The sequence below is a fragment of the Pelmatolapia mariae genome, linkage group LG14 (assembly GCF_036321145.2).
Source record: "Pelmatolapia mariae isolate MD_Pm_ZW linkage group LG14, Pm_UMD_F_2, whole genome shotgun sequence".
Taxonomy (NCBI): Eukaryota; Metazoa; Chordata; class Actinopteri; order Cichliformes; family Cichlidae; genus Pelmatolapia; species Pelmatolapia mariae.
The window spans coordinates 24,325,722-24,349,686 of record NC_086239.1 but is presented as its reverse complement, the minus strand read 5'-3'; the positions used below and the strand labels follow the sequence as shown (position 1 = coordinate 24,349,686).

At 40.8% G+C, this 23,965-nt stretch overlaps 2 protein-coding genes across 2 annotated transcripts; one reads left to right on the top strand and one right to left on the bottom strand.

The window, feature by feature from the left end:
• The first annotated feature begins 1,050 nt into the window (after positions 1-1,050).
• Positions 1,051-4,534, top strand: il12a (interleukin 12a). The gene is made up of 6 exons (XM_063494292.1): positions 1,051-3,131; positions 3,258-3,347; positions 3,504-3,545; positions 3,650-3,793; positions 3,910-3,951; positions 4,088-4,534. The coding sequence occupies exons 1-6, from the start codon at positions 3,096-3,098 to the stop codon at positions 4,220-4,222; spliced, it is 489 nt and encodes a 162-aa protein (XP_063350362.1). The 5' UTR covers positions 1,051-3,095; the 3' UTR covers positions 4,223-4,534.
• A 554-nt stretch (positions 4,535-5,088) lies between these two features.
• Positions 5,089-21,248, bottom strand: si:dkeyp-97b10.3 (uncharacterized). The gene is made up of 17 exons (XM_063493370.1): positions 20,787-21,248; positions 18,485-18,516; positions 15,900-15,932; positions 14,704-14,775; positions 14,151-14,180; positions 13,937-13,972; positions 13,483-13,524; positions 13,339-13,388; positions 12,268-12,320; positions 11,947-12,173; positions 11,569-11,822; positions 9,980-10,105; positions 9,197-9,332; positions 9,022-9,069; positions 8,854-8,925; positions 8,431-8,718; positions 5,089-6,301 (listed from the first exon to the last, which is right to left on the bottom strand). The coding sequence occupies exons 1-17, from the start codon at positions 20,834-20,836 to the stop codon at positions 6,273-6,275; spliced, it is 1,578 nt and encodes a 525-aa protein (XP_063349440.1). The 5' UTR covers positions 20,837-21,248; the 3' UTR covers positions 5,089-6,272.
• Positions 21,249-23,965: the final 2,717 nt, after the last annotated feature.

The following is a 23,965-nucleotide window of genomic DNA, read 5'->3' as shown; positions in this document are numbered from 1 at the left end:
TGCCGGTTTGCTGTGCACTTCTACTCGCTGCTGCTGCTGCTGCTGCTGCTGCATAACAAAGAGAAGAAATTGCGCTTTCAGTTGAGCTTCCTCCTTTGAATGCAACAACTAAAACCTCTGGCAATAGCAGTGAGAGTACATGACATCACATCACACGTAGTATGACTCAACTCCCTTTTTCGGTCTTGCCTCATCATGACACTTGTAGTTCTCACTCTGTTATTGGGGTTGCGTTTCTGCTCTTAAAGGGACTTCATATCAATTTGGGCAACCCCTTTTGGATCACATTCAGGGATTTTTGTTTCTCAAGAAAAATGACAGTTTGTGGAATTAAAATATTTAACGAATTGCCACTTGTGGTCCAGTGAAAGGTAAAAGGATACAGAAATAGTTCTATATGACTTGTAGGTTTGGTAATGAATACAGCGCTTTTACTTGGAAAATCTCCCCTTCTTACTCTCGGATCATATATCTGAGCATATGTTGTATTGTATAAAGCGAGTGATGGTAAGTTTAAGTCTGATGGTCCAAAGACAAAGGCCAGGAAACTCCTCTCAACCACACGATGACCACAGTTTCAGAGAATGCACTTCCCTTCAAAAGTGGGTAAGCACAGCCTACGGCAGTTTCTGAAAACTGGAGTGAGAGAGGAGAACAAAAGTAGTGCTTTGTGTGTTTCAAAATTTCACGTTACTCTCATTTTGAGTCTTGTGTAATTCTCCGATCCTTTGTGGATAGATAGAAAGCAGATAGATAGCTCATAGCATAGACACCATCTAAAAAGAGTTCAAAGTTAATTTGTCACACATGAAATAGACATTGTTAAAACAGTCTCACCTTCACTGTTGCTCTGGAGGTTTTGATCATATCCACAACCTTCCAGGGTTAAAGTTAGGATTAGCCTCAGTGAAATGTGTATTTAACACAGGTTAAATACACATTTTATGGAACATGAACACTCATCTGTCTGTGTCATCTTTTTTGTTATTTCATGTAAAAAAAAAAAGTGAATAAATAAAAATGGATAGATTAACTTTCCTTTCACGGAAAAGTAAAACCAATTTAAGAGTTTATGTAATTAAATGTTTCAAGTAGTAGGATTATTTAACAGTTAACTTTGATATCCAAACGCCACCTGAAAATTATCTTCTTGTAAATAATACCTACAGTCGCTGTGTCACGACACAAAACTATTTTAAAAACTTGCAGATACGCAGTTCAGAACTACATTCATGGATACTGGGTGTATTCATATCATTTGCTGGAGTGGTTAAAAGGTAATTTAAAGTTCCTTTATAAGTAAGAAGGAGCTGATATATATATAGAACATAATCTAAGAGTAGAAGAAAGTACCCATTCTGCAGAACTTCTCTTTTAAACTTTTTTTTGGACTTTTATTATCCAGTGATTTTATTCTCTGTCCCTTAGCAGCATTTTAGTATCACACTGGTGGGACTACATTGTCAGGCGGCTACACTGTGTAATTTAAATGTTATTATTTTATATTTTATGCAAAGAAACTGTAGCTTTAGCCAATATTTCTCTAATAGATTTGATAAACAGCGCTATCGGTGTTGTACTGGCCAGGCTACCGTGTTACCCTGCCCTGTGGGGATTGGTTGGCATTGCTCATTGTTTTCCAAGTTTGAACATGAGTGAAAACAAAGCATACATAAACCACAACCAACTACTCCTCAACACGAGGAAAATAATAATAATAATAATGCTACCTCCTCTTCATTGACGTTATCAGTCAGTTGGTCAAGAACATGCGTAATTAGTCATGCCTGAATGGACATCCGGTAGTATCTGTTGGGGACAACGTCCGTGGAATTAATTACCACAAGTGATAAGGCTCTTACTCACCTAATGACAGTCCACTGACAATTTACCACCACAGACCACAATGTTGGTTTGACCCCTGCTATGATTAGTTTACTATCAGCCGCTCCTTTTTACCAACAGTTGGGTTATTTTATTTCTGTTTTTTATGATTTATTCTGCAACCAGGTCTGCAGGAATCAATAACTGTGCACCTCACAAGCACAGACTGCTGCAGTGAATAAAATGGTACACGTGCACTGCATCTTTATAACACTGCACACTTTCTGAGAACAGGATGCGCAGTGCATGCGCTTAAATGTACTGAAAAATTTGCTTTAAAAAAATCATTTCCCTTCATCGTCATCCATCCGTGTTGTTTTGATTTGATGCTATGCAAATATGCAAATGCAGTCACTTGACTATACTTTGATATGTTGTGGGTAGGGCTTGGTCAGCATCCAGGACTATGGGCTATATATAGTCTGAAAGTAAAGGCACTGGCCATGGATGCTGAACGAATCCCAGCTTGTGAGTGTATATCGTTTATCGAAAGTGCCCCTGATAGATGCTTCTTGTCAATCTGCAACAATCACATCGGCAAACTCCTTGTTTATTTTCCCCTAATATAAAAAAGATCTCAACGATTACCTCACTAGAAGGCTATTCATCATTGTGGACTTTTTTACACCTTGGTACATAGGAAATGCTCTCATAAATCGCGCTTTAATTTTTCCCAGAGCTGGGTATTTAAGACTATTAATCAAAGAAAGAGAGAGAGAGAGAGAGAGAGAGAGAGAGAGAGAGAGAGAGAGAGATCTTTTGTTTTTCTTTCAACCATACAAAAAATTACATAATGATGTATGGTTTTAGTTTTAGTTTGCAAAAAGCTTTGTCCAAGTTAAGGGAATCCCCCCAGCTATTAAGTACCGGTATATAAACCTCAGCATCATACAGAGACTGAAACAGTGCTGATTTACCAAGCTCCGGCCAAGTTCCCTGTCTGATCAGAAGCAGTCTTATGGCAAACATTCAACTATGTAAGTCAGAGCGTTACTGGATAGGCTGTTATTTAAATTACTCTGTTGCGTGCTCATGCAAGCTGGGTGTCGTAATGCCCGTGTAGACTCGTGCGTTGACGGCTGTTTCTCTCTTTCCTTGCAGACGTCGCCAGCTGTGTGCTGCTGCTGTCCCTGAGCTGGCGCACATCCGAAGCTCTCCCGGTGCCCGCACCGAGCCCGGGGACCGGCGGTCAGTGCGCCGACTTCTACAAGATGCTCCTGCTGAACATCTCAAAAGCTCTGGACAGTGTGAGTACAAATCTCAGCAGCGTGTGATTTTTGCATGATTTTCCTCCCTTTGTTTTCTCGGTATCTGTGTCGTTTCTCCGTAATTATTCTACTCTGTAGCAATAATTTCTTTACTGTGTATTACAGATTTATTTGAGTGATGGTATCCAATCCGAAAAGATTGAGATGAGGAGTACTGGGGAGACAGTACTGGCCTGTGCACCTACTCTGACTGAGGTGAGCCTTTTCCCAAAGCAGCACAGTTTATGGGGACAGCTGTCAGCTGTCATAATTTCAGCTCAGCTTTCGCTGTGTTTTAATTGGTTGGACAACTTTAAATGACTGTAGTGTAAACATTGCTGATTTTAAATGTTTGTTTGTTTTCCTACACAGAACTTAGGTTGCGTGACACAAAGAAATTCTTCTTTCAGTGAGGTATGTCAGACACACTGTATATTCTATAAAAAGAAGCTATGATTCACATGCATGTGTTGGTATTGTAGCTGAAACTGAACTGGTTTTTCCCATTGTTTTGACAGAGTGAATGTCTGAAGAACATAAAGAAGGACCTGCTCTACTATCACGAAGCGATTGCATCTTACCTCACAGGTCCTCTCAAAAATGGTCCAGAGGAAATTAGACTTCTGAGCCCAATCGTGGAAATCACAAAGAATCTCACAGAGGTGTGTTTATCTTGCAATTTTTAAAAAAAAAATTTGAGACATCGAGACTTCAAAGTGAAATAGTTTGAATCTCCTGGGAAGTACTTGTCTAACTAAATATTCCTCGGTTTATACAGAACTGCTTTCCGCAGCTGGACGTAGAGAACCTGCCCTCAGAGGTATTTTTATATTCTTTGTTCCATATTTACACCTTGTCTTTCAGTCTTTAGGATCACTGATCTTGAGTATTTGGGGTTTCTTTTCCTGAGACCTTATTGTCCTGCATTCACACTCTATCCTCTCCTGTTGTAACAGGATGCCAAGGTGTGGGGCAATGAGTCCTACAACAACCGGCTGGAGATGAATAAGATGATGAAAGGCTTCCACATCAGAGCCATCACTATCAACCGAGCCATTGGCTACATCTCCTCGGGAGACCACAGGAAGTAAACGTCCTGCAACCTCTTCGACTTCAGCCTCATCAAATAATAGCACAACAAATATCAAATCTCTATTATCACATCAGAACAAGCTGTCCTAATTAGTCACTACCATCTCTTTCAACTACTGACCAAGTTCTACAATGTACCTGCTGCACAACTGTCTGCACTGAAGGAAGTTTACTCAGGCATAAGCTAGCTGGTTCAACTCCAGTATCTTCATTCAGTAAGTGCTGAAGAATGTTCAAACTATTATTACGGTTAGGCGTGTGTTATAATGATTTTATTTATTTATTTATTGCATCTATTTATTTATTTGATCTCCAGTTGTGTTATTTATTATTATTTAAATAAAGTATTTTGTTATCAAGCATCAAAGTTGAAGTGATTTTGATTGAAACTGTTCAACATCAGTTAGAAGTTAAGAAATGAGGTAAAAAAAAAAAAAAGAAAAAGAAACATGTAAGAGACTTTCGGTTGTTTCCTTCAGTCAATAGCGTTTCTTTATATTTCATCTCTTCTCCCAATCTACTGCCTGTTTCAAAATATACAAAAAGTAAATGAAGGGAACACCTGAACAATCTTAACTTTGATTTTTGTCTCGAGCTCGAACCCTACCCTTAAAGGACAGATGATTTTGTTTTCCACAGTATTCAGTTCTTCATGATCTGATTTGTTTCCTTTTATTTTGACTTTGGACCTTTTTTTGTGGACGTTCTAATAATATTACATAAAAAACTAAGCAGCTGAATTTCCCAAAACTTGGTGAGACATGATCAAAAGCAGGAACTATTCTGTTTTGGTGTGAATTTGGATCACTTTCCTTAAAATGATGAAACAAACAGTGATTTCACTTGTTTTATGAAAAGTCTTTGGAGAGATTCTGACATGATTTAAAAAGAAAAGGAAAAACAACAACAACAACAACAACAAGCACATTTGGAACAGGGATAAATTGGACTGTTGGTGGTATTTTTCTTTTAAGGAAACAACCCTTTTCTCTGAATGAAACATTGTGGTTTTCTCAAATAATGTTTACAGAAACATTTGCAATTGGTACCTGAAAGATTTCCACAGCTGTTCCTGCTGATTTTATTGTACTTAATCGTACCTGAGGTCTAGCTCTGCGAAATAATCCTCAAAAAACTGAATTAAAATATACTTTGCTTAGTTTTAGATGCACTCACACAGGTAAAACACCTACATTTATCCCTGAATCCCAACATGCTGCATTTTTGTTTTTCATAAAGATCACACATTTGGGGAAAAAAACAAAAAAAACAAACAAAAGAAGTGCATTCAAGCCTCCGGAGGGCAGGACGTAATTCCCAGTTAAACATAATCAGCATCATTTTCTGGTCCTCGTGCACAGCTGTTTTACAGAGTCATGGTTATCGCATCAAATAAAGGACATGTAGACAAAAAACAGACACAACTGGCTTTAAAAAAACATGAGTGACAATGAAATGGAATCTATTTACAGGAAATAGTGCGGACAAGTTTATAAAAACACAAACTAGTTTCATAGTTCAGTCTGTAATTCTGTGGACAGTCATTTTCACGTCCACGTGATATAATGCCTAATTGTTTTATAAAAATTCCCACAAGCCCAACATTCAAAAGTGAAAGAACACACACAAATGGATGGATTTTTCAAGATTTCTTTGCAGTTTCAACACTGCAGCACCAAACATTTACATCTGTTACTGGCTACATAATTAGCTACTAAACATCTCAATGACCTCTACGCCTCTGCTGGTCATTTTTTAACCTAATTAAAAATATAGGTAAGCTAATTCATTTCTGTATCCTTAGATACAGCACAGTCGGTTCTGTACTCACCACAGAACCCAAGAACCACAGCTGAACTAAAGAAGGGAAACAAAAGGAAATGATTCCTTTTTATGAAATGCAGAACTATAAACGAATCAGTTTCATATCTAGAAAATATTCAAAGAGAAATGCAAACTGAAGGGAGACGTTAACTCTGCTCTTTTGTGTTCCTGAGATCGTTTCTTCCCGCCGATGATATCCAAGAGTAATGGAATTCATTTTCCCTTTCACTTTACCGCTTCGTTAACCATCATATCTGAAAACAACAAACAACAAATAATGAATTAAGATTCTGTGCCATCCTTTGAGTTTGAATTTTCAGTGCTCTTCACCTAAAGAGTTAAAGAGCTGCTGAGACAGTAATATTTGTACTGCAGTACATAGAATCGGTGGGATTGTCATGCATACTTTATTTAGGTAAGTAGCAAGATGTTTCAGCTCATTGCAAACACAACTACTCTGATGAGTTGGCCTCTGGGAGCCAGTCCCATTCTACAGTTCCTGGAAATGAGTTAGCCTTTTGTATTTCGGGTTCCCCTGTCCTAACCATGATGGGTTTTAGAACGGTTTTTTGGTTAGATGCCTGAAATAAAGTCAGTGACTAACAGAAGCTTGGGGTATTTTTACAGTTTGTTTTAGAGTAAAAGTTGTTCATTAACAAGCGGTTTCATGATCCTTCAGACATTCACGTCATCACACTGAACATGCCTAAGTTATAAACTCCAATGTTAGCATTTTACTTTACTCCAAGGATCACAAACTTGTGAGTATCATTTGGTAAAAGATTTTAATTATTTAGACCTATTAAAAAGTAAAAATATACTAAAAAGAAAAAACCCAAAACACATAAAAGTACAAGAATTGGTCAAGATTGTCTTGCTGAATGAAACACGAACAGTCATAAACTTTTATTTCCCAGTTTTGTTCTGCAATTATCCACGAAGTGGAAAAGTCCCACTGTTTTTTTTGTTTGTTTGTTTTCAAAGGGAACCAGGTGTGGTCCTCAGTCCCAGGGTTAGCCTACAAAAATACATCAAATAAAATATGTCATCTCACTAGTACTGTATTTTTCTGGGCTTTTGGTGTATCCAGGGGATATCTGGACTAAGATTTTCCTTTCCATCAGCTAATATTTGTTTGACTAATGCAGAAAAACAAGATAAATCATCAGCAGACAATAGCTGATGGTTATCCGACGCATTTTCTCAAATGGCATCCGTCTTTTGTGCTCCATGGAAAGGATTGTTTATCTGCATGTAACCGAAGCTTGCTCAAACATTACCAGCTTATGCATACTGATAACAAAAGGCTCGTCCCTTTTGTACAGATTCTACATGAGCCTGTACAGATAGCTATTTGTATACACTGCTCTAAAAAAATGAAAAGGAACACTTTTTAATCTGAGTAAAGCATCACGTCAGTTAAAGTTCTGGGATTTTGTCCTGGTCAGTTAATCAGCAGAGGGTGTTGTTAATCGGTTTCAGCTGCTTTGGTGTTAATAAAATAAACAACAGGTGTTGCAAGAGGAGGAACAATGAGACAACCCATAAAACAGGAATGTTTTACAGGTTGAGGACACTTGCATTTTTTCCCTCCTCATCTTTTCTGACTGTTTTTCCACTAGTTCTGTATTCGTCTAGGGTCAGTGTCACCGCTGGTAGCAGTTGGCCATACCTAGACCCAGCACGTCAATACGTGTCTTTGCAGAGTCTCAAGAGCATGGAGGAGATTCCAGGAGACTCTTATTTAGCAAGCTTACCCTGAGCACGTGTGAGAGAGGCTGGAGAAGCCGTGGAGAAGGTTATGCTGCTTTTAACATCGTTCAGTTACCCGTTAACCGGTTTTGTGTTGGTCAGTGATGGTCTGAGGGACGCACAGACCTCTGCAGGTTAGGCAACGGCACAATGACTGCAATTAGATATCAGGATGAAATCCTTGAATCGTATTGTCACACCCTAGACTTGTGCAGTGGGTCCTGGCTTCCTCCTGCTGCCCGGTCTCACGTGGAGAGACTATGTAGGCGGTTCCTGGAGGATGAATGCATTGATACCCCTGACACGCTGCCATGCTGCCTGACCTAAATCCAATCGAGCACTTCTTAGGTGTTCAGTGATGCCCTAGTCCAGATATGGGAGAAGATCCCTCAGGATACCAAGCATGTGTGGGTCATACAAACTACTTCCTGCAATAAAATTTTGGTAACACAGACTAGACTGCTGGATTATTTTTTTACTTTGATTTTTGGGGTGTCCCTGAATTCAGCCCTCTGTAGGTTGATCATTTTGATTTTCCATCAAACAAAAATTTGATTGGTTGACTTTTACATGCCTGCTCTTCATGAGCATTCATCACTATCTTAAATGGTTTAGGTTTGCAGTGTTGTACCTTGTAATGTCTGATGAACCTCATTTGGCAAGTCATCTAGCTCCTTCACACTTTCCAAAAGATTCCTAGCCGTGGCTTCCCCGGAATTTCTGTTCTTCCACATCAACAGCATCTTCAGCTTCTGCATGGTCACATCTGTCTCTGCTGTCTGGATATTATCCAGCTCCTTGGAGGTAACATCTAGAAAGATAGCCACCTGTTTCCACTCCTTCCCGAGCCGCTTGGCCACCTGCAGCAGCTGCTTCTCTGACATGTCCTGGCCCTGAGTGGCCGCCGTTTTCACACCATCTGGAGAAAGACGCACATAAACACATGGGTATTTGTTTTTAGTAAGATTTTAGGCATATCTGGAATAGTTCAGGTGTGAACTGTTGACTTAGCCATAAAGTTTTGCTGAAATCACAGTCAGACACTTAAAGTTACCTGGCTCGTCTTGCATTCGAGTTCTTTTAAAGGCTAGTTCGTCTTCTGAGGGGCTGCTGCTTCTCTGTCTGCCTATTTCAGAGACAGATATAACATCAGTTAATGTTTTCAAGCTAAAAACGTGCTAAAGTCTAATCGGATTACAAAAAAGTGAAAGAGCCAGCATACTGTTTGTCCTTTTCCTCGGCTTCTTCTCAGTGTTATCCACACAGTCACCTAAGGGAAGAGCAAAAGATGGACGTGAACCAGTGAATCCTTTTTGGTTTATTCGGTTTTCGGTCAACATAAACACAAACTTCCAAAAGACAAAAGTGTCTCCAAAGTAAGACTCATGCACCGGTACCTTCTCTGATGGTAGCAGACCATACAGTCTCCTCAGTGTTAATCTCTATGAGAGACAATTTAAATGGAGGGTGCTGCTCAAAGAAAGCCTCAAAGTAGCCCTTCATCTTAGTGACTGCAAGGGTGAATTTCAGCTCCTGACAGAGACACACAGACACAACTTAGCTGTGAAATACAAAAGCAAAATCTCATAAATGAGATCAAATCAAAAAGCACCTTTGGACGAGTCTGAACTACTTCTAGCTCTCGTGCTATTTTTAGATCTTTCTGTGGAAGTCCAGTTCTGACCACTGTGTCTTGTGCAGACATCAAACTTCACTGTCAACCTGGCGAGACTTTCCCGTCGTGGATTAGCAAAGATAATGAAAGCTGGGTTTCCAGCTATGGCCAACAGACAGGACGGGAACATGTTTCTCTTTCTTTTTGCCACCCTGATATTCTTCAGGTTGTTTGTCGTAAATTTGTCATTGCAGACTCTAATGCCACTCTAATGTCCTCAAGTATCTGAGGGAGAACATTTGATGAAGTGAGTGAGTCTCCTTCTCCAAAAAATAATATTTCGTATTAGAGTCACCATTTTTGCACCAAGGAGGAGAAGATCCAGCTTGCCTTGCTGGCTGAACGTGGACAGAATGGGATAACACTGAGCAATCAAAAAATAGCAGCAGTGCTGGAAGCCACCCTGAGGTGCACAAGGAGATCGCATTGAAAGCCCAAATTTAAGACGTGTGAGGTTTTTGCTTTTTGATCCACGTAAATTGCAGATTTGTTGAGAGACACACACCTGAGGTTTGATGTCTCCCTCCGGCTCGCTCAGGAGACGATACGTTCCCTCGTCCAGCTTGCACGTGGGAGGCTTTACTATTTCAATGTAGCGAGTCTTGTAGCCCCGCACCTGATTCTTTATATCCTAGTTTAAAAAAAAAAAAAGAAACATAGCAGGAGTTCAGTTTGTAGGCAACGATGACAGAGAAGTTACTAAACTGAGGGCGTCTCATAAGGACTCAGAGTTCACGGTGAATGATGGTAGGACAGAGCCACGGGAAAACAGCAGTAATGGAAAAAACACATCATACGAGGAAAAAAATAATCAACGCATTTTTAGAAATAGCCCTTTTTTTTAGGTTATAATAAATGAATGACTATTCACTAGCAACATCCTCAAAAACAAACACACATGCTCACAAAACCACAAACACTTCCTGAGTGAGTTCAGTAGTTCAAGTTTTTTTTTAAAAAAAATGAAAAAAAACCAACAGCTTTATTGTCATGTAACTGCCATATTTACGTGGTACACTTACAGTAACGCAAACACTATTTTGACCACTGACATTTTTCTTTTATTTTGATATGACTCTTTGTTTTAAGAAAATGAATACTCTAATCATTTCCCTGCACAAACCCTGCGCTTCACTGTAAATAACTAAATGACAGGTGCTTTACTAAGGCCGGTAGCACAAATTGTAGCTGAAATACAAAATCCTGGAAATCTGCACCATTGAAGCTGTTGGCAGTTCGACTAATTAACAAAAAGTGGAAGCTTCTTTCGAACAAATTTCTACAAAATTTCAATGGTGAGGTATTTTTCTGGAGTTTCGTCCAGAAAGAAGTGGCCGTGTCTGAAAAACACAAGGAGACTTTTGATGGTCTCATGAATGGAATATTTCTGTGTGCTGCTCCTGCAACGAAGGTATTTTTGCTGCCGTTTTATTTTTGAACTCTACTCAATGGGAAAAAATTCCTCAATTGAAACACAGAATTTACTTTTCACTTTAAAAGAAACATCATGAGAAGTCGGTCAAAACGTCGGCCAGTCGTGTTCTTCTGAAAGTGGGCAGTTAACAGTTTTATATATATACAGTTTTATACACACACACACATACATATGCATTTTCTATAAATGTGAAACTGATTACTGTCCTTAGTAGTCTGGGTTTAACATGTGCATTTGTTAAACATGTGTGTTTGTGGTCAGGCATGATCAGAAAATAACCTTGTGTAACCATGTGCATGCTGCGTTAGTGCAAGGTAACTGCAGTATTTCATTATGGAACAGAAACAGATACTGGGGGGGAAAGAAGTGCTGAATCCCAGTTACACTTTTAAGAATGAAAATAAACAAGGCACTTTTTTTAAATCATGTCACTAATGTGTAAAATTGCCAATGCCCGTTTCAAAGAAGTGTGCTCTAACTGGATGTTGTGGAAATGAAGACAGAGATAGAGAAAGAAAACAGGATCCTGAAACCCGAGGAGGGTTTGGTTAAATTTGACCAAATTTCCAAAACCATATGTCAGGTTTGGAAATACACCGCAAGTCTACTGACAACCAAAACAGAGCTGGTTGGAGATCTTTCTGAAAAACACCACTTACCTTGATGTCAGATGCACTGTTTGTGCCCAGATAAACGTGGAAGCTGTAGCTGTTGTTGTCAGTGGTGAGCTGCTTGTAGACCAGAACCACCCCGTGGTGCTCTACAGCCTGGCTCGTCTGAATGATGGGACCAACGGGCGATAGGGACGTCACATTCCACTTAACGTGGCTCCCTGAGTGATCCACTGTAGGCTCGATGACTGGACGGTTGCCCTTTATGTGCAGGACACTGAATGTCATGTCATTGTCAGTATCTGTGATATAAGACAGAAAAACAACATTTCACATTTAAACTGAGTAGTTATTGTTGTACCGAGTCAGAACTCTAGCTTCATTCACACAGCGTAAATGTGCTGGGTGAATGCTCTACGAGCTTACGAGCAAGGCAGATGGAGTGTGGGAACTGGATGGACTTGAGGACAGACGCGTCCTTATTGACTGTGTCCACATTGAAGATGGGTCCAGCAAACTTCCAGGAGTCATGTAGAAAGGCGCCAAACTTGGACCAGGATAAGACAGAGTACCGCACAAGAACGCGCTCGGACGCTTCAAAAACCAGACCAGTGACCGAACACTCATATGTGCCCTCTCCTTCTAGCTGCACCCTGAAAGACACAAACACAGAGTCAGTGATGCTGAGCAATCAGAGCTGAACAAAATATACGTGAGCATGATGCATGGAGACAATGTTCCACTTACTGCAACCGCCCCTTGGACAGTCTCTTCGGGGTAACAAGCTCACTGCCATGGCTCTGTGAAAAGCAAAGAACAGCAAAGCACACAGTAAGGACAGAAACAGGTAAAAGAGTGTGCTACAAAGCCAGATTAATGGCTTAGCAAGCCGTCTCAAGCTTAAAATCAGAGTTTTCTGTGTCATAAAAGTGGATTTTTTTCCAGCTAAAACACCGTGGTAACTTATGCCAAATATAACCTGGTGAGCAGCAGGTTATGTTCAGAGTTTGGGTTTAAAATCTGCTGAAAGTGCCAAGTTTAGACTGATTCTTCTCTTCTCACAGAATGATTTAAAAACTACTTGGGAAAAAACTACTGAATAAAGTACAAACCGTGCGTCTCATTGCCACAGGAATGTGCATGTGTTAGTTTGGTGATGCAGAAAATGTTTTAATGTAGCTACTAAAACAGAGAAAACACGTTCGATCAATAAAACTAATTTCACTTTGATCTGCCGACAAAAAGCCATCTCCACGTCTCCATTATTAGGCTTTGGAACGATAAGCTTTAAGTTTCAGAGGTCTAATGTGTAGCCGTCACCTTAGAAATAAACAGCACAGGGAGTGTTTTCAGGGATGTGTGATAAATCCCAAGATTAAGGATTTTCTGCAGCTTTAATCTCTGTCTTATTTTCAACAGTGTTTACAGTGTTTTACAGCCATATTTTTATATTCTTTAAAGATTTTTAATAACCATTTTATCATCATCTGATAATATTTCTGATTGGAGTGGGCTGCACTCCTGGGGTAATTTTGTGTGTAAAAAGAGTGATATGACCCGTGAAACACTCCTTTTTTCAGGCCTGAAGCTTAACGGAGAAATCTGATAATTGCCGCCTTGACACCCGTTATCTCTAACAGGGGTTTCAGGTTTTGTTGAGCCAGCTAATGCACAGAAAGCCTGGCTGTGTTGAACTTTGTTCAGAGTGTAACCCTCTGATGAAGACAGAATTAAGGGTCAGACGAAGTTAAACGGTAGCTGTAACCTCAGACACTTAAAATCGCATTTTGTCAGATAGCGCCTGGTTTCTGAGCTCACCTGTTGGACGGCTTTGCATTTTTCACAGCATGACTTGAAGGGCCTCTCATCTGTCAGCATACATGGCAACAAACAGGAGGTTATTCATGAGCCGGGCAACACTATCATGCGTGCAGCGTAGCGCATTACTTGGCATGGGCTTACCTTTCCCATTTAACACCCCTGCTTCAGGTCCAGCACCTGCCTCTGTGAGGTAAATGAATTCTGATCAGCAACTATCACATGAGAATCTCACAGGCTGAAATCCAATTTTAAGCCTCTGAGATATCCCACAAACAAATTTTACAGCCAGTCCCAGGGTGTGTGTGTGTGTACGCGTGCGCACGTGTGTGTGTGTGTGTGTGTGTGTGAGAGTGTGTGGATGTTTGCGAGAGGGTGGAGTGTGTTCAGTTACATTTTAGTTTTGATTCCTTAATTAAAAAGCCAGCTGAATCTGATATTTGTGACATAATTATGTAGTACTACTGCCAGTAAAACACAGTTGTGACCATAGACTACTGAGTCATCACTAAGGTTTAGGCAGCTCCTACAAGCAGGCATGAACATCTACATGTACACAAACAAGCAAAATAAGAGTTTATTTCCTGGTGTGTCTTACTGTTTATAGAGTCTTCTGCATGGGCCTCTTCATTCTCTGGATAGGAAACAATGCAAATTGAAGGATTTATAGAAAACTCTTGAAACCAAAATGCAACACATCAGAATACAATGCCTCAAACAGTCACTTCTGTTGACTTTAAACTCATTCATTTGATCAGTGGCAACACGAGGAGTCATGAAGTAGTGACTCTGGTGAGTCAAACAGATCTTACCTTCCTCTTCTCCATCCCTCTCAGTGCCTCCTGTTGAAAGATTAAATGATAAGGAAAAGAAGGAGCAGGGATATTAATGGAAATAGTTCAGCTTTTTGCAGCATGCATTCATTTCCTGGGACATCTTTGAGAAAAATCGGCACTTTATAAACAGCACCTAATATAAAAGGTACCACCAGCAGCTCGTTAACTTAGCACAAAGGGCAGAAGCAGGGAAAGGTCAAAACCAACTCTGCCCACAGCACCTGTGAAACTCACTAATTATAACAATTTATCTTGGGTTTTTCCCCCCACCTGATGACAAAACTTCAGTACGTCACTGCCCCAGACTGTCATCTTAGCAACAGTTTTATTCAGATTAAACAACGTGTCACTTAACGAGTTTTAGAGGAGCTGGAAGAATACAGAAAAGGTGTTTAAATCTATCCAAAGCAAAGGTGACACTTGCTGTCTGGATCTTCATATTAACAAGGAAAACAAGAGTGTGATTTTTCTCATCGTCCTTTCCAAAAAGGAAAATTATTCCGTCAAGTTATGAAAATGTGGCTCTCACCATAAGCCTCATCCTCCTCTGAATCGTTGTCTTCGTCCTCTGAGCTCTCGTCGGTGGATGTTCCTGTGTTTTCTGCTCAACAAATCGATGTGCAGAGTATGTGTTAAAAGAATTTATCTTTAATAAAAAATAAAAGAGATTCATGCCACAGCTGGCTAAACATACAGTGCTGTGAAAAAGGCTTAAGCACCACTTATTTCTTTTTATATTGCTTCCAGGGAGCCAGGTTGTCTAGTCATTTTAAAGTGGTCTTTGGCGATGGTTCTCCTGGCTTTCTGAAAGTGTATCAAAGTGCTAAAAGACCTAATTTTCACTCTAGTTTTGTAACTTTATTTTCAGAAGAATGTTTTTGTTTGCTACAACCAATTTTTAAATTGTATATTTAGGTGACCTTTGTCACTAGCAGGCAGCCACAATCTTGTACCATCCCTTTAGGTGAATCTACAAAAAAAATGTTTACACAGTTCAGCAGACATACAACAGTATTTTGCACCAGCAAGGTGATTCTCAAAGAGCTATTAGCCAAAGATTTGACATATTTCATCATGACGTACTTAAAAAAAATATGAGGAAACTGGCCAAAAGAAGTGGCAGAGCTAGAAAACCATCTATAGTAGATTAACTGTATCTGAAAGTCACGTCCTTAAGAAATAAGAAAAAATACTTAAGAAAGGGAAAACAGGAAGAAAAACTTGGGGTATGCTAAATTACACAAGAACTGCAAGGGCAATAGAGGCAACAAAATTTGAAATATTTGGTTCAAATCATCATGTGAACAGAAGAGGTGCTGTCATAGTTTGTTGGGGATTTTGTCAAAATTGATGGAATTGCGAAAGCAGAAAAGTATCATCAGACTTTGATCCACCATGCTATGCCATCTGGAAAGAGTCTGATTGGGCGCAGCTTGACAATGAAACATATACAGGCCAATGTAGTAAAAGCAAACCTGGATAGAAAAACACAGAGTGAAACCACCATCAGTCATGGACTGCCCCAGAGAGTTCAGGCTGTGTTGAAGAATAAAGCTGGTCATCCCAAATACTGACTTTCAACTCTATTTTTGCCTCATATGTTGTATTTCCATGTGTGCTTGAACATTGCAATAAATTGCTGAACCCATTTCCAATTTCGTAAACAAAATATAAAGAAATGAGGGGTGGCTCAAGACATTTGCACAGTGCGATATTTGTGCTTACCTGAACTGCTGCTGTCATTTTCTGCCAGATTATCTGTAAACAGATTAGTGAAAACGTTGAGACGGCTGCTGGTTATTTAGAAAAATCTGATGCAATAATTTCAAAATGTGAGAAAATCCAAAAACATTTATTTCCCGCAATTTTATTACTCACTACTATACATATGTCATTGTGATTGTCATTATGGCATCATCACTACTACAGAAACTAGACTACTTTAAATGGTTTGACAACACAATCAACCCCCTCTTTAGTCATACTGCCCAGGACTTAGTGCACTAATGGCTGCAGCTGTCAGAGAGAAAAAAGCTACTTAGAGTGTCTTGTTTTACATTAACCAGAAAAGCAACCATAATTCTGCAGTAAAAACAGAAACAACCAATAGCATGTAAATCGAGGGAAAGCTAAATTATTCAGACCGTTTCTTCTTCTACTTCCCCCACAAAGTAAAACGCCTATTTAAAGCAGAGAAAGCCTCAAGTGCTCAACACTCACATGGTTTAAAAGTCAGAAAAAAGGAAAAAAACTAGAGTGAAGCATGTGATGCATCACAAAAATAAGTACAGAATTAGAACAGGTGCAGCCCCAGTGAGAAACCTCCAGTTTTAGTTTACTTCTAGGTTCGTGCAGTGTGTGGTTCTTTATGAGGCTTCATTCATATTAGTCACCAAAAAGCCCTGAGCAGGGCTGAAGTACACCAGCAGTTTTTTTTATAAATGCGTCATTCACGGCAGCTGAACCGCAGCACCCCGTGAACAAGCCTGTGATAAGTGCAATGCATTAACATTCTGGCACATTTACGTAGATGGGGTCCAGAGGAACTGCTGCTGCTTCTCTCTTCCCAGCAGCACTGACTGTCCGTGGACCGGGCCATGTGGCCGAGCGCCAGGCTGGCTAATGGATGGAGCCCCTCCTCATCTGGCCCAGAGAGTTTTATCTTAGACTAACAAGCAGATGCTGCCTTTGCAGCTCCGCTCACAGCACCTCCCTCATCAATCTCTCTGTCTCACTTTGCTCAATCTGTCTGCCTCACCTCTCCCTGCACTCTCTTCTCCATGCCTCCCTCCCTTGTCCTCATATGCCTCCTATGGCCCATCTCATTCACTGCAGCTGTTGCTGCTGCTGCTGTCTCACAGCTGAGCCAGCGGGCATCCCTCTTCTTTGTCGTTTGGGCATGGCTGCTTCCCTTCATCAGGCTGACAAATAAGGTGGAGAGCAAGTGCCCGCACAGATGCACACATGCAGATGCAATCACAAATATGCAGAGAGTGCTAGAGGCTGTGTGCAGTCTCAAGGACTTGATTAGTATTGAAAGGTGTTGGCTGCCATCTGCTGGCTGAAAACCATAATACAGAAAAAAAAACAAAACAAAGAGGTTAATGGGTTCTTTTTGTGACTTATTAACTGACTCATTACTCCACCAGTAGATTTAAAGCTATCAAAATAAGCTTTGTCAGATCCATACTGGAATTCATGTTTTGGAAATATTATTTGAAAGACTGTAGATGTTTAGTGAATCTAAATATACATTTCTCCTACTTTAAATGAGACTAAACTACCAAACACTGGAAATCTGATATCCAATCCAGCTTCGAGTCAGGATCAGACTGATATTGATTTACAGTGTACCTGATATCAGAATGGTAACATACACTCGCTGGCCACTTTTTTAAGTACACCCGTTGAATCGCTTGTAACCACAATCAGCCAATCACCTGACAACAAGTCAACACATCTAGGCACGTAGACACATTCAGGATAGTCTGCTGAAATTCAAACTGGGCATCGGAACGAGGAAAAAAGGTGATGTATGTGGCTTTAAACATGGAATAGTTTTTCAGAAACTGCTGATCTTCTGGGGTTTTCCTCACATAACCATCTCTAGGGTTTACAGAGAATGATCCAAAAAAGGGGAAAATATCCAGCGAGCAGCAGTCCTCTGGCTGAAAATGCCCTGTTGATGTCAGAGGTTAGAGGAAAATGGCCTCACTGCTTTTTGCACCTCGTTACACTCGAGCTATCTGAATGCAAAATGGGCTGCAGCATCATCTCCCTGTTAGCTTAGAACACAGGATTGGACAAACATTGCCTGGTCTGATAAGTCTGCTGTTACATTCAGATGGCAGGGTCAGGTAGGGCAAAAACAAGATGAAAGCATGGATCCATCCTGCCTGGCATCAACAAAGCTCAAATTATCTCACACTGGTTATTAAGTCATGTTTAAATTAAACATGACTGTGAGTTCGCTGTACTGAAATGGCCTCCACAGCCACCAGATCTCAAGGTAATATAGCAACTTTTGCATACGGTGTTACAAGAGATTCAAATCATGAAGCAGCAGCTTTGGGCCTTTCATGCAAATGATATGGAAACAAGGACAGCAAACAGGAAAGGTGAGCCAGCTGGGAAATTATAACGAAAGGACGAGTAAAACAAAATACAAGAAGTGATAAATAGATGAGGATGTACACTTTCAAATAGCAAGAGAAGCTATTACATAACAACTGAGAGCTCAGAGAAAATGAAAGCAGGAAGAGCTGCTGAAAGAGAGGGGGCAGGAAGGCAATGAAACGGCTGGTGTTTACCTTTGTTCTCAGGTGTGGGGATATCGCCGTCTCTGTAAGGCAGAAGAGATAACATTCAGACAAATATAAATCAAACAAAATTCTCCAGCCGTGTAAGATTCAAAGTGCTTTTTTATTTATTTTTGTTTTTCAAATTGTGCAGCTGCAGGATCACGCAGTAGCTGGTACTTCTCCTTTTCTGTACGGCTGAGTAAATCAGTCAAAAGAGGAAGTGTGTGGCTAAACGGCCTGCATCACACTTTCTCACGAAACTCCCTTCTCTTAAACGCTTTCAAAGCAGTGTTGATAGCAAAGGAAAGAGCTGAGGAAACATACAGGCTGGGTCTGTTTCCCATTCAACAACTCAGGTTGGACTCTTTTCATTTATGGCTTTATCATAAGACAGCATCAAGCAGAGCGTAAATAACGCTGTCTATTTTCAGGGCCATTGTGTAATATTATAATCATACAGTGTTAGCTGGCTAATTATTGAGTTTAAGCACTTTGTTACATTTTTATGCACATGACAAGTTTTGTCAAATATAAACGAAAGACTGATAAACAGATCGCACCACACTAAACATCACTGCAAGCATCTGCAGTATGGTACTGCTCCTATATTCTTCTTAATACTGCAATAATATATTCAGTGACAGCACCCAGACTTAGATATTAGATACCAGTCTTCCTGACTGTCCAGGAATGTTGTAAACAAAGCCAGACATGAACGCTGTCCAAGTGTTCGTATATGCTGTGTGAAGACTGGAGCAACCTGTTGATGCAGTCAGAGCAAGATGAAACACGCCTGTTCAAGGGTAAAAAAAAAAAAAGCCAACCCCACAAGAAGAACGAGTTCACCACCAGCATGTGTTAAAAAAAATTTAGGTCAGCCTTTGTTTTTTCCTGTCTCACTCTCCCTCTGCTGCAATTATATCCAAATGAAGCAAATGAATCAGGAAGCCTGGATTATTACCAAAGATCAAAAAGTTATATTTTATTTCTTTTGCTTGGCGGCTGTTTCGCCTGATAAGGAGCTGAGGCTTTCCTTTGTTTTTAAACATCTGTCCAGGAAGCTGAACTTTTTTCCTCTCTCTCTCTCTTTCTCTCTTCAAGGTCATCTCATTAGTGCCTCTGCCATACAGTCTCACAACAACACCACTGGGGTCATTGCCATGGTAATAGTAATCATCTCTTCCTGTATGAGTCCTCATGCCTCCTATGATCTTACATGTTTAGAAATTAAAAACATACTCGATAACTCAAACTTTTGTGTGGTTTGTCTGTTTGTTTCTGCTTAAAGATAAAGCCCAGATCGTGTCACAGTGGCAACAGCTTCCCACAAACAGAGAGGAGTGCGTTTGTGTATAGATAAACAACTGTCACATAGCACCAGCAGTGGAACAAAAGAGCCGCCCTTTGTCTCGGTCATTTATTGTCCATACTTTACTGTTTTTATTGCATTTACAGCAGGTTAGAAATCTCTAATCAAATCATAAAGTGAAAGTTGGCCTTTTCCTGCTAGAGCCTCACAAACAAAGCTGGAGTTGAAATTAATTTCTATCACATTTAACAGATTCATAGATCTATAAGGTCTTTTGGCATCTGATCATGTGTTTGGGGACTTTTCCTGCCAGGTGGGGCGTGATGCCGTGCGAGTAACTCGGTAGCTCCAATGACAATGAGTCATCAGTATCACTTCACCTGTCTGTGGCTCACGGATGAACTGATGATGAATATAACAGAATCACTAAAGACCACTGTATGAATTAGAAGAGTACAGTCGGTTAAAACCCGCCGAATAATATCTCAAAGCATCACCAAGCCGCGTGGGCACTGTCGTGTTTCGTTCTGCGCTGCACTTTAATGTGAGGTGGCGCATTAACGTGAACGAAAACCGATGTTTTTGTGTGTTTTTAATTGAACTAAACTGTTGCATAAGCTTTGCTTTACAGCTCCAGCTTTGGCACGCGCTACCAACTCGCTCGGTGATACGTTGTTGTCACACACAATGTTTAGCAACAGAGCGGCGCGAGCGCACAGACACCAACAAAGAGATTTTAAACAGACCGTGTTTGCAACGAGGAAGCAAAACTAGGCAGACATATATTGTTGTTGTTGTTGTTGTTTCATGAAATGCACGAGCAGATGAGCCCCGAAAAGAATACAGCGACAATGACTCCCACTTCCTGTGCGTGGGGGGCGCGAGGCGAGATTTTTAGCTCTGCATCCACGCCGATTCGCCCAAAACTGCTCACAATTGAAAAACACAAACCGCCGCGGATCGCACACAGCAACGCTTTCGACTGATCTAGTAACAACTTACCCATCCTCGAGGTGGCAAGCCGCACCGCAGCTGGCCATCTCCGCCACCATCCTCCGTCTGTGGCCCCGTTATGCTTTCTCTTCTTCACTCGCGTGCAGAGGCTGCGCGTAACAAACACCTGGGAGGCAACATGAGCCTGTCACCGGCGGCGATTGCGTTCTGGGTTAAAGGGCTAAGCATTCATTGGTGGAGACCTCTTTGGCTGCATTACTTATTTCACATCATGCGTCCCGCAGAGTAGAGCCTCTTCTCTTTATCGAGAAAAAAGACAACTCGGTTTGAATCCCCCGGAAAAAGCGCTCACTTTCCTAAAATCCACAAAAAGGAAACATCAGAGTCCCCTTTTGTGCAGCCTAAATGTGGGATGTGTTGCTTTCTTTCACAAAAAAACGTGCTTGTTTGTAAAAAGGAAAAAAAATACAGACCATAGATCTTCACATCATAGGACCATCCAAACGTCTTTAGAGAAGCGCCACTTTCAGGATCAGCGCTGCTGCGCAGTTATTGCGCATGAATGTGGGCGGGCCTGCAGCATCCCGCCACAGTGCAGGCTTTGTGGAGTCTTGTTGATGATTTACAGCCAGTCGCTTAACGCTTATTAAATAAGCGAGCTGCACAACCTGTGCGAAAGAAATGTTTACTGCAGGAAGCCTCAGACTGTCTGAATATGAATAACGGAAGATAAAACCCACACCGCTTAACTTTCAGGACATGCACAGAGTTTCCGCATGCAGAGGCCACCTTTTTACATGAGTAAGCACAGCAGAGGGTCCCCTGAAGCGATCCCCAAAGGTATTGAAAGAGATAGAAGGTGATGACGATGATGATGAAGCACAGTTAGAGGTTTATTCTAATCATTTATGTAATAAGTAAAACAAAGTGTGTAATGAGGATAGTGGGAGCTGGACGGTTACTTCGTTTACTTCAAAATAAAACAGGCATTTATCTGAGAGACGTTCATTGCACTGAAAGGAGCAACCAGCTTCCCGTGATGCAACTAGGTCACTTTTGAGCGGGAAAAAATACGCCTGCATTACAGAGAGGTAACCAGCAGATGTCGCATTAGACAACAAAACAAGAAGCACATTCCAACATGATGGATGCACGCCTCTGATGTGAGGACTGATCACTGTCATCATACCATAAAGTTACAGTGGAATCAAATCAGAGAAGGTCAGCGTCCTATGGTGGATCTAGGCTAAGCACACTGGCCAGCAGAGAGAGCAAAAAAAGGGAGGAAGGGCTCTGTGTGTCTGTGAGATGTCCGGTGGGAGGAATGAGTGAGGGATGAAGGGCTTTCTTATTGATCTTCAAAGCACCTTTCTCCTCCCTTCATCCACTCACCGAGTTTGACAAGTGGATGTGTGGTTTACAGGCAACAGAAAGGAAACACAGAGAGGGAGAGATGCCACAGACTAATGGGGGCATTATCCTAGTCTCAGAGTCTAAAGGGAGAGATCAGCTACTCCTCGCAGGGGTGAGACGATATCCCCAATACCTCAGGAAATCAGAGGAGATAAAGCAGAAGTGGTGGAAAAGAAGGGTGAGAGAAGTAGAGGACAGGGAAGGTCAACTTGATGAGAAGATAAGAAGAGATGGGGGGAAAAAAGAGAAAATATAATAGGAAAAAGGGGTCAGTTAAATAGGTTAAGATGTAAATCATGGGAGCAGGAGGCACAAGACTTAAACCTTTAACTCAATTTGTCACTCGAGTTGCAAAATATAATATAATATATATTAATATATAATTTAATATAGGCTAGTCTGGTATGAGAGTTCATTCGACCTGACTTGAGACAAAAAGCCGAAGAGGCTAATGTCAAATTACAACAGCAGTCGCCTCAAGGTCAACGACCACACCTGGTGTGGTTTTACACTGACAGAGTTAGCTGTGTTAGCGTTCTACAATTTACTCTTTTGCATGTCAAAAACCAATCCAGTATCAGAAAAATGATTATTTTGAACTCATCTATCAAATAATATGTCAGGCCGTGTAGAAGTTACTGACATATTTTAATGGTTAGATGGAAGCTTTGACCTCATAGTGATGAGGAATATTTAAAGTATGACGAAAGTCACTCAGTATGTTTCAGCTGCTGGGGATCTTGCCTGAAGTTACAAAGGGTTATCTGAATCCAGACTTAAAAAGCTCTGTGGAGCTTTTTGAGTCTTGATCAGAGCGGTGGAGTGATGGACCAGGCAACAGGTGACAGAGCAATGCTGCCATCTAAAACGCCTCATCACCAGCTACTAAAAATGCTGAGCTGTTGCACAGAGGCACTTTGGGCATTCAGTGTGGATTGTTGCCATTCTGGTAATTGCACTGTTGTAACTATTATACTAAGCAGGGAGGGGAGGTTAAAAAAAATCAAAGCTTTGAGTCTTGATCTTAAAAATAGGTACTGGGAAAGCATCTGACTTTCATTCCTCTGTGACTCAGTTAAGACAGTGTTTCACTGTATGAGTGTATGTGTGTGTAATATGACAGGGCTTTTTTAATATAGACCAACCAGTTTGGAAACCATGATGTCACACACCCTCGGGGGGTAATACGAGCCCTCAGCGTGCCGACTCATTATCCATCATGTAGATACACACTCAAAACAACACACACACACACCAACCTGATGAAGCACATATGAAGATGCTTCATCAGGGTGGAGGGAAACTCATACCTTGGCCATTTTGCCAACAGGGCCAGTTTATCACATGGAAAGATGCAAAGTTACTAAAGAGCCATAACAGCTAAAGGCCTGCATAAAGAAGCTAGAGAAAGGGGACTAGGTACAAAGAGAAAACAGGAGAGAGACTTGAGAAATCATTCAGCCATGAGAGCGTTCAAAGGAAATGTGTGAGCCTAAAATTCTTCCATGTGTAATGAACATAATGAATTTCCCATTTTAAAGCATTAAAAAAAAACAGCGTGGAGCTGTTTTACTCAGATGCAAAGCTTCAGATCAGCGAGGGAAAATGCCTTTGAAAGTCTAATCTGAATAAAGTGCAGATAACTCCTGGACTTAGAGCTAATGCTAACTGCTTGTGACTGGACCGTGAATTCACTTGTGACACACCCCTCTCCCGCTTTGATTTCCTGCTCATTATCTGAGGTCTATATTTGTTTGTTCTTTATTTTTATATGTAGTGTTGTTTTTCAGTAGTCACCTCTCGCTGCTGCCATC